The following is an 11,693-nucleotide window of genomic DNA, read 5'->3' as shown; positions in this document are numbered from 1 at the left end:
TGTAAATATAAATGTTTTCCATTCATTAAAATTGTATGAAATTGTTTCGTTCATGCAATTTAAATTATTTTGTGATAATATCAAAATATTTCGCATCCCATGTTTAACTTAATTGTTCTACACAAGTCATTTCATAGTCAACTCTAATCTAAATAACAGAAATGTATAACCTACTTTTATACCCCTGGATGCAAATGTTCTACATAAATTGGTGCTTGATTTAATTTGATAATGAAACCAGACATTAGTAGTGTAACTATCAAAGAACTTTCTCAATTATTATTTTGTTGTGAATATTGTGTTTTTGTAGAATATATACATTCACTTTATTTCCCAACATGCATCTTGTAAGTTCCTCTATTTTTTTAACAGCTTAAAAAAAGCTTGATTAGTGTACATTGCACCAGATTCCCAGTGCTGTATCTCTACATACTATCTATTTCAGAGTATCGTAGGAATATTTGGTAATACAGCATCTCATTTATATCAAATGTGGTGCCTGTATCATGTAAGGTCAGGTTAAGGGTTAGGTTTACTACTAGATACATGTGAAACACATGTGATGATGTATCACCAAATATTCCTATGATACTTTGGAAACAGATACAGTACCTAGTATCGGCTGTAAAACTTTAAGTTATTAAATCAAACAAAAATGACTGCATGTCAATGAATAGTGTATATTAAATTTTTTTAATTGGAAAAAGTTTGAATTGAGTTATGGTGATGAGAATTAGTATGAAATTGAACATAAAGATTAATTAGGATTAGTACAGATTATTGTTACTGCATAATCCTACTTATTATCTTTATCTGCGTTCTCAAAGGCTGTTTGTACATTAATCCGCTTGATAAGAGCTTCAAAATCTCTGGTTGCACTCTTCAGTATCATAATCACCTCCTAAAAAATTAGAAAAATAATTTTATCACACAATTCATTATGCATGCATCTTTTTATTTCAAAATACGATGACTACTATATTCATATCGAATAAAGAAGTTTAATCTAAGAATTCATACAGATAACAACAACAAAAAAGAGTATTGAGTATGAGGTATGAGTAAGAGTATGTATTAGTAGTAGACAGTAAAGAAGGGACATTATACGACATTGATGAATATATGAAATGTTGCATTCACAAAAAGGTCATTAGTTTGGTAAGTTGTGTTTAAAGCCTATCTACACTAGCAACTGTTTGTTTGCAAACTCCCAAGCTTGCTACTGTTTGGAAAAGGCTGCGTTTACTAGAGGCTGTCCAATCAATAGTTTGTTAGTGTATATAGGCTTAAGATTTGTATGGCAAAGAAACACTAGTAAATTAAGGCTAGCGGTGCACCGTGTAATTCCTGAAGCAAAAATGACAATGTCTCCATGTTTCGGGTGTTGTACTGTATAGCAACTAAAATATCAAGACGTTCTCATATTTACGTTTCTTCCTTTTTAGGTTTGTACCAGAAAACTTATTAACTCATACTAAACCAACTGAACATGAAATACAGCACAAATAACACAGCACTTGGGACAAGGAAGGTGAGCTCCATTCCATATTTGTGTTCCTCCATATAACTGTTCTCATCACAATATACTAACCTTACATTCAACAATACCAATAACACAGTACTTGGGACTACTGTAGGAAGGTGAGCTCCATTCCATATTTGTGTTCCTCCATTATAACTGTTCTCATCACAATATACTAACCTTACATTCAACAATACCAATAACACAGTACTTGGGACTACTGTAGGAAGGTGAGCTCCATTCCATATTTGTGTTCCTCCATTTCATCACAATATACTAACCTTACATTCAACAATACCAATAACACAGGACTTGGGACTAGGAAGGTGAACTTCATTCCATATTTGTGTTCCTCCATTTCATCACAATATACTAACCTTACATTCAACAATACTCTCATCTACTTCACAGGTATGGTATACTTCATCTACAGCTCTCTGTAAATTATCGAACAGAAACGCCCAATAGCGAGCTCTTAGATCAATTTTCTTGGCTTTCTTTTCGGTTTTATCTTGAAGCCGTCCCTCCGTACTAGAGCTTCGCTTCTCTTCAGTGGAGCTGTCTCTAGGACTTTTCCTCGCTTTTAGGATTGATGTTCTCGCCTTCTGTTTTCTACGGGGAGCTAATTTTGCTGTAAAAAATGTATATATTTTTTTTAAGTACACAGTAAATAGGTTTAAATTGATATTCAAATCTGTATAGATTTGAATAAAAAAAAAATATAATAAGTCCTGCAAGTATTGTTTTATTTTTTTTTTCTCCATTTGTAAGTTTTTGGTTTTTTTTTTAGCCCTCCCACCCCCAAGCTTATCTGGACTTCTCTACCTAAATATAAAGCAACAGTAAGCTGGCTTACTGCCATACAGCAGCTAGGCTGAATAATAAGCACTGAAGACTTACTAGCAGCAGTATCACTATCATCACTGTCCTCTACTGGTACACTCCACTGTACCAAGTTACGTGCATTGCGCCCTTCTTCTTTCACTAGGCGTCGCACCTTATCATAGCTTGTGGAACGTTGGTATGCACTCTGCAAAAATATACAACAAAGAGATGTGACATCATCATGTCCATATATGGGCACATCACACATTTTTTTCACATAAAGTTTGATAGTGTAGACAGAGCTTGAGTCTTCTTCATCCGTACTTCTATCAATGGATGCCTGGTTGGGAACAGGCACGCTAGTTGATGAAACCTGGTTAATAGTTCAGGAAATTTTCCCGCACATCATTTGTTCAAATTTTTTTTTTTTAATATAGATCAAACCAGTTTAATTTTAAGTTTAATTTTAATTTAATTTACCAATTCAATATTACTATGATACATACTGTAATTTAATCTAGGCCAAAGGGTAAAAATTCATAATAAAAGGTATCCATGTATACTGTATTATAATAAAGATATTTTGTCCACCTTATATATTTAGTCCATAAAATTTTATATGAAAGAATCATAAATTTAATAGAACAATGGCCTGAAATATTCAGAGAGGTCATACAATAATTGATTTAAATAACTAATTTCTTGATCATTTACAATAGGATAAAAATAATAAACATCTACATACAATGGAACTTTTGCAAGCTCAATTAACTCTAGACCATACCTTACGCCTACGTCCTACTGAGGGCCCCATGCTTGTTTTTCAGTATTCTCCAAGATGAATGAATCTCAAAGGAAGTGATCCCTGCCTCTCGAATACTGTCTAGGCAATTAATATTTCTTACTCATCATCGTTGGGCAACATCTAACGATAAAGGTGTGACAATCTGTCTGTGTTTTTGGAGGCTACAGCGGATTAACCTTGGCCTAACGTAACAATCGCAGGTTAATCAGATGTAATGGTGAATCCCTAAGCATGTAATTTGTAAAAAATGCTATTATATGTACAACCGTCTGTAGCTGACTGCATGTTAGAATTGCATGAACGGAGAACACTCACTAAAAGTGTCATCAATATTATACCATGCACTGCTGGAAATGGGAAGTCTTATGCTAATTAGAATTCACAATTTTCAATTTGCCATTAATTGATGTACTTAAATTAGAATATGCGAGTAGACACTTATTTAAAAAAACACTTTAATTTTTTTTAAATACTATACAATATTGTCAGACTCATGCCCATTAGTAATATATTGGATTTTTTTTATATAATAAAAGGGTAATGATTTGTATTATAACAAATGTTTTTATATATAATTTATCAAATAATTACAAATAATTATAATAATTAATTTTTATTTTAAAACTCTGAAACTTTAATTATCATTTTAATCACAATTATCATTATAGTCGATAAGGGGTTTCCCAGATTCAAGAAATATTATTGGTTCACACCAGACCATCAAAGTATCTATATACAATGTACTGAAAACAATATCATCACATGAAAATTGCACAAAAATTGTACAGCAGATTTTATATGTTTGCATTTAATCTGCTATATAATTTGTAATTGGTTAAATAATTTTAAATAGTTTCCTGTGGTTAGTTACTATGGAAATAAACTTTCAATCATGCTGTAGTATCCAGTAAATTGGTTGTATTGTTGGGATTTTTAATTTTAAAAATAAAGGTCTCCCTCCAATTTAGGACTCTATTAAGTCTTCAACTACTATACGATTATTAGTGTTAAGGAAACATGGTTGTCAACAGTAAAAATATGTATGTCCCTCCACTTGGTAAGAACATTTATTGTAAAGCTCTGTCTACACTATCAAACATTATGTGACAAAAAATGTGATGTGCCATGATGATGATGTCATATCACTACCATATTTGGGCAAATAACACTTTTTTTTGTCAAACTAGTTCTATGATAGAGTCCTTGATATCAAAAGTAGAAACTTGTCTTGGTAAATACTGAGGGTCCTATTTTATTAATAATTTTCTCTAATAATTGATTAACCTTGAAATAAGTCTAAATAGTATAGTTACTTATTAATTGTCTATTGAAACGTAAAACAATAAATATTAATAATATATAATTAATAATTAACTATATACTATCACCTGTCAAAAAAATTGTGAAAAAATTAATGTCAGTACAAAATTAATACCCTTGAATTGTAATAATTATTTAAATTTTAAAAAAAAAATAATTTTTTTTTTTTTAATGGACGACAGGAATGAATGGATTTTTTAGTGAACGTTACAATTTGTATTCTTCTAGAATATGAATCTGACACCCCTGTGTGTAGGCATATTTCTAGGTAAAAAATACATTCCTATCTGTATTGTTAAAGATGTATTGTCTCCCAAAATCATGAAAAATAAAGATTTTTAAAATCAGACTTTGAATAGGCCATTTTGCAGTTTTAATGAAGTTGTTCACTTCCATAAGAAAAAAAACGGGGGGAAAAAATTATTTCACCTATAAAAAGACAAAATAAACAGTTAAATTACCCAAAAACTCATTGTCTTCCAGACAATTTGACCATTTTTTGCTTTAAATTACATTTTTCTCAGGTAAATAAAATTTTTCCAGACCCAATTTTTTGTGAGAGTGAATAACTATTATGTGACATTAAAATAACATATCCAACAAAAAAATTGTAAAAAAAATTTTTTTACAGCGACAATATATCTGTACTGTATTTGCATGGTGTATTAAAAAATTAGGAATTGTGTTAGTAATACTGTACATGGAAATCAAAAGATTTAAGGTATATTACAAAACTTTTACTGAATGAAAGAATAGGTTGAAATTTTAAACCAATGTCAATGTCAACAAATTAATTTTATATATACACAGTAATAATACTAATAATAATATACTTGTATATAAATTTACAATTGAACACTATCCATATTGTACAAAAATAAAACCATACAATTCTAGTATTTTTCATAATAATATTCATGGTTTAAGTACACTGAATATTTCATGTCACAATATAAACAAACATACTGTGAAATACACACTGCGTCACAGGCAGCAGCATTCTACAGCATATCCACTGACATTAATCACATCAAGACATGCATAGCTACTAATTTTAATGATCTAAAATCTATAGCATACAATTTCAAATGCCTAGATTCAAAAGGCTAAAGATACAGTTGATCACCTACCATTCTGCACTATTGTTACCCTGTTTGAGTACAACTCAGGCTGCTCATAGCCCTGTGTGTACAGTGAGTATTGTTGACTACTTGTAGTACGTAGTATTCAATGTTTTGAAGATATTACAGCTGTAGTAAATGGATCATCTACATAGTATAGAGGTCAGTCACTTAGCTAAGCACGCTAAATCAGGAATAACATTAGTAGAGGTCCAATCATTGCTAAAGGCCCATGAAGTAGGAAATGACATGACACACAGATTCAGCGTATTATATTTAAACTTATTCATTCAACTTGATGTTTTTGTTAACTGCCAAATTTGCATATTATTTCAATCCTTGTATCCATAGTATTGTGAAAATGTGATGGTTGAATGGAGAGAGAGGATATTCCTAAACTATAGATTAAAATACAGATTAAAAGATTAAAGTATAAAATTAATTAAATTAATTTACTGCCAGTTATTTTCTTACAACCACTAAAACCTTTCTCAAGTTTAAAATAAAGCAAATTTGTATCCCTCTGATAATTTAATTTTCAACTGTTGTAACATATTTAGCAAAATCCTATAATTATAAAAATTATGAATTATTTAAATGAAATAATATTGTACCTAGTGTAACATTACATTTTGATTACATCATTGCTAGATTTACTCTGACCTTTTCATGAATATTTATGACCAATTCTAAAAATAGCCCTGATGTCATTGGTCAATTAAGAAAATACCTATACAGCTGAGTACTTAGTAATACCATGGATTAAAGAATAGAAGGATATGCATCGACGGTGACATCAAACGATTTTACAACGCGCTTGCCTATACTAAAGCACTGCTGCCAATCAAACAAACACGCTCATTGAACTCCGTGTCTCTAACCGCGGCCCTCTGTCAAACGCTGCGAATCAACTGTTACATTTTTTGAGACCAAAATGTAACCATGTAGAAATCGTATGCGCAGTCTGAATGTTCTATTGACATGTCTGCGTCGATGATTAATTGACAACAACAATATATTGCTGAATAATTCTGTTTTAGTTTCATCACAATCGGACTACGAAAAGTTCACTTTCTTACGACTGGTAATTTTAAGTAGTTGGTAATATTAATAAAATATGCAATTTTTATATTTGAATTATCATTATTTGCATGCCATCTTCTGTCATTAAAAATTGCGTTAATCTATAGAATATTAAATTATGCATTTCACCATGTATGTTGTTAGCGTGGCCGGTTTTCACCCATACAAAAATCGTGTTTTTAATATATGGCTAAGCAGTGGTTTCTTCATAAATCTCCTTAATTATCGGTGTGATTATATTTAAATTGTAGTGCCTGGTGATTGGCTAGTGGTTATGTCATCCACATCACATCCAATCACCTGGTCTAATTGAATGAAAACAGCGATCCCTGATCCGGGATTGGCTGGCTATGTATAGTTGCGATTCGTTACCTAGCGGTCGTTTTGAAAAGTACACGCAGGGCAAACTTAATCACGAACAAACGAAGTACCTATTATTATTCACACAAGAAGTAAGACAACGGCGAGTATATAGATCATGATTACACGTTGTATCTACTAAGATTAGCCTAGGCCTACCTAGTCAGTATCAATGTCGGCAAATCATATGGTTTACTAGTAAGCCTAGAAGGCCTAGGCCTAGTATCCTTGCTGATTTTGTAATTTTACATGTATGTAGGCTGAGACAACAAATAAATAGTTATTGTCTCAGATGTAGGTCTACTAGGCCTACAGGTCATAAAATGCTACTTTAATGTCATAAAAACATTAGCGTAGATCAATCGCGGCAGAAACCTATACTAATTACAATTATAGCATCTACAATTCTAAGCCAATAACAATATAGTATTGTTTTTATCTGGTATATTGATGAAGTAGGCCTACACTATAGGGTCTTCACAATAACATACAATGTAATTTAATAACTAGTGGCGTGAGGCAGAGGCCTGAAGCCACTTGTTTAGGAAACCTTAAAGTGGCCCTCCAAGTTTCAAAGATCGAGGCCTCGGACGTTTTTAGCATTTTCGACATATTTTATGCCCGTTCCTCTGGGCACTGCTCATGGGCCCCAAGCTTCGGTTTAGCCAGTGAGCGCACATAGCCGTTACGCCACTGATTATACTGTTCAAATATGTATGAATACATACAGTGCAACAAAGAACGCGCGAAAGAAGCGTAGTCAACAAGGTTAAATGTCGTTGCACATGTGCAGTAAACAATATATTAGGCACTCGACCGTTTCGTTGTTACCATGCGGTTAATTAAACTGTAACATTGTGGGCGGTCCGCGTTCTGTCGGCGAGAGTCAAGGAACCCTTGATCTCACGTCGATGCATATCCTTCTATTCTTTAATCCATGGTAATACTGTGAATTGTGTCATTCTTCACCAATTAAAGAATTAAAATTGCTTATGATAAACTTTGGGTCGGTCACTTCACGAGCCAAAATTTTTCATGATTGTTACTTTCGTGTAACTTTCTGTGGAACATGCCTTTTTTTTCAACAGAAAGTTAGCACATTATGATATTTACACACAAGTTTCAATTAAAAATTGTATTTGTTTTTCAACCTAAGTTAAATACGCAAAATTCATAAAATCGTGCATAAGTCACGTTGGGCAATTTTAAACGTCATCAAAATGTTGCAAAACTTGAATGACGATATGTTGAGAAAGTTACGAAATGTTATTTTTGCAAGTTTTAGGGATACGCGAGATACAAAAATTACAGAAAGAAGAATAAGAAAAAAGATGATCTTTGACAATCACAAGTTACACGAATGTTTACTTTGCATTGTTGATTTTTTACACAATTTTTAGAGCCTTTGATCCCCTTGTGTGTCACACACAAGGTGATCAAGGATTGAGTATTTAACATTAGTTGGTCTTGGGTCAAGTCGAGTGGCTGAGCAGTTAAGGCAGGGGCACCCGAAACCAAAAATAATAATGGTACAATCTCTCCTCGACCATTGTTCTACAGTAGGGAGGTTTCACAACCTTACGAATACGATAACGGATACGTCAAAAATTTGTGAAACTTTTGAGCTGATCCCCATTTCATATTCGTAAAGCGTATTTGTGTTGACGAATATCACCAGTCATATTCGTAACTACAAAACGAGTATAGTTTTTGATCTATTTTTGCACATTTTGCATTTGAATCAGGAATGATTCATGATTATAATATAATTATAGATTTATTGAAAGTAATTTACTAAAGTAATTTACTAAAATGCCAAGTCAATTTTGATAAATAGCAGTTTTTAAAGTCCTCACTCGCTTTGATGTTACGCTAGGCCTAGGCAGCCAAGCAATAAGCAACACGTACCTGCGCTTCGCTCAAATTTACCGCAGTCATATTTTGGATGCGCCTCAATATTTCGTTGCCATGCGAAACAGATTTTTACTGGCTTACGAAAAACGAATACGTATGCGTGACGTATCCATTTTCGTTATCGTATACGTAAGATTGCGAAACCTTTCTATTAGTTGTGGTGGTAGAACAAGCTTTCTCAGATAACAACCTAAAAACGGAGGTCCAGTGTACATATATCGCTTGTGGGCACTCTAAAGAACTCAGGGTATCTTTCATGAAGAGTAGGAGGTTACCCCAGTGATCTGGTTCAAATTCAGCCCCTTTTGATGTTAAAAAAGTTATGGGGGCCTGCTGTTTATATCAGATTCACCTGCAACCCAATTCCAGTATAGCTTCATTTAAGCTGCACTGAACAGGGATTTGTATCCAAGACCGTGTTATATGGAAATTCTTTTTTAAAATAATAAACATGGAATTATTAAGGGAAGTACAGAATCGACCTCAATAAATACTGTAGCCAGCAGAAAAATAAACGGTACTGTATCCCTATCCTTGCCCTTGGTACTGGTGGCACTATTACTGCATTTTCGTGTCTCTTTGTAAGGTAAGCAAGTATTTCAAATCCAGATGTAATAGAATAGCTCAGGCCAAGTATAGCCTAAGTCTAGTAGTAGGCCTAAATAAGTAATGTCAAGCAACGTCAACTAGGAGTAGCCCTACAACAATTTCATTTAAATATATTATATTATTCATTATGATTGACTGAATGAAATTAAAATTAAAGATTTTAAAGAAGGTAAATAAATTGAACTCAAGCTTGTTTATTGTTGTACTTGTAGCCACCAACAAGCTACAACTTCAGACTACTCTATATGTGAATATGATAAGCCTGAATATAACAAGCCTAAATAGTCAAAGTACTATACAAATACCACACACCACACAGGCTCGCCTAGGCTACCCTATGACCATCCGACCATCCCACTGCTGCACCGGATGGCAACTTCCAAACGGCGGCGGTAAGCATAAACATTATCGATTGGGCGCTCGTTTCCAAAACAGTTAGGCCTACCTTTGTGTGAGAGTTTCTGGATACTCCAGAGGGATCGGCTCTTTCATTTCCATTACTACGTTGCTTTGATCCTGAGCTAACCCTTCGTCTTCTGTTTTCACTCATATTTCCAAATGAATATGTCGTAGAAGCTACATGAACAGGTTGTTTTCCCGGGGTACGAATCAAAAACCTACAATGGCAGTCACCATTTATTATTATAAACAATGTCTGTCTGCTGCTGCTCTCTTTCCTGCACTTTGATTGGTCAGAGTTTTTTCAACCTCGATCAAACTACGAAGATCCTGAGATGACATGCAGGACGCCATGCAAGTATAGTCGGCACCACCCTGCCTATATCCAAAATTGAGGTATATTCAGAGCGTCATTCTGACGACTGGAGCATTCTCTACACATATCACAAACTGACAAACAGAAAATCTTGGCATTCACATTGATTCAAATTTATCTCTTTCTTTTCATGTAAATAAACTCCGTTTGTGCACACTCATTTGCATAACAAACGTACGGCATACCAAACTACGATGAGATAAAATTAATTCTCTTCTAAACACGTAACGAATAGAATTTAAAAAAAAAGATGAATGTGCTCTCCCTGCCTCCACAGCCTTTTGGGGTCGTTTCCACCACATCACCAGATGCATTGATGTTGTCGCCTCATGATGTGTGGTGGAAAGTGGGACGTATGATCTGCGAACCCCAAACACAGTGGCTCGCATAGCCTTTACTCTATTCTACCGACCAGCGTGGAAATCGAACCCACGACATACGTGTGTTAACACGACGCTCAGACGACTGAGCTAACTGATCATTTTGGTTTTAGCAAGGTTAATAGGATATTAATGACGTAATGATGAATGACATAATACACGTATAAATAGACTATTATCAGCTGTTCAGTCATGTTTCAGTTTGTGGTGCAACGAGTAGCCTAATGCTCAGTTTTGAGTGCTATCGGCTGGGGTTCGAACCTCGACGGATATTTTTTTTTTTTAATATTCCTTTTTTTTTTAATAGAGATATGTGACACTGTATTGTCGAACATGTATGGTACCATACCGGTAGGTATTCAAATATGCTTAATACGAAAACATATTAAAATTCAGTGACTTATTTCTATTTTATCACTACTGTGCTCCACTGGCTCCAAGTTCGGTCCACTTGAGCACAGTGTATTAACATACGAAAAGACATTAAACACGTCGAAATGAATGCTGTAAATTTTGTGAATTTCTACTACAATAATATGACTTTTGAGGCATTTTTTCAACCATGAAATTATATGTTTAATATACCAATTAAAAAACAGGATCAGGTGCCGTTTTCGGCCACCTCGACTTGTATGGACTATACCATTATAAAAAGATGGGAAAATAGGGGTCCCATTTATTAATTGAGTGTTTTTTTAATGTGTTAAAATACTGCTGCTTTTGTTCTTTTGTTTAGTGCATTATGTTTCAGCAACAAAGGGAAAACAACTACGCCCTGCATGCTGTAGAATTAATTTCAGTTTTCAAGTTAATACAGTATAATTATGGCTCTTTATTTCTATATAATTTTTAGGTATCCTTCCCTAATATATTAGGTGGATTCCCTAAGGTGGATATTGAATAATTTGTACGGATTTATAGATACAAAAAGTATATAAAGAAATTAGTTTTTATTCCAGTTACAAATAAAACATATAAT

The 11,693-nt window shown here is 33.5% G+C and overlaps 1 protein-coding gene across 4 annotated transcripts in view; it reads right to left on the bottom strand.

The window, feature by feature from the left end:
• The window catches only part of LOC140062456 (S phase cyclin A-associated protein in the endoplasmic reticulum-like), a 94,638-nt gene extending 84,428 nt beyond the window's left edge, over nucleotides 1-10,210 (bottom strand). For 2 of the 4 annotated variants that reach the window (XM_072108680.1, XM_072108681.1), the window contains exons 1-4: nucleotides 10,005-10,210; nucleotides 2,423-2,552; nucleotides 1,900-2,153; nucleotides 801-901 (exon numbers count right to left, since the gene is read on the bottom strand). In XM_072108680.1, coding sequence (XP_071964781.1) covers nucleotides 801-901; nucleotides 1,900-2,153; nucleotides 2,423-2,552; nucleotides 10,005-10,109 — 590 coding nt within the window. In that variant the 5' untranslated portion in view covers nucleotides 10,110-10,210. Of the gene's footprint in view, nucleotides 1-800; nucleotides 902-1,591; nucleotides 1,599-1,899; nucleotides 2,154-2,422; nucleotides 2,553-5,602; nucleotides 5,717-10,004 lie in introns of those variants that run through there. The other 2 variants (XM_072108682.1, XM_072108684.1) reach the window with 2 other exon arrangements.
• Between the last annotated feature and the right edge of the window lie 1,483 nt (nucleotides 10,211-11,693).

This window comes from Antedon mediterranea, chromosome 11, assembly GCF_964355755.1.
Source record: "Antedon mediterranea chromosome 11, ecAntMedi1.1, whole genome shotgun sequence".
In the NCBI taxonomy this organism is placed as follows: Eukaryota; Metazoa; Echinodermata; class Crinoidea; order Comatulida; family Antedonidae; genus Antedon; species Antedon mediterranea.
This window is presented reverse-complemented; position numbering and strand designations above follow the sequence as displayed.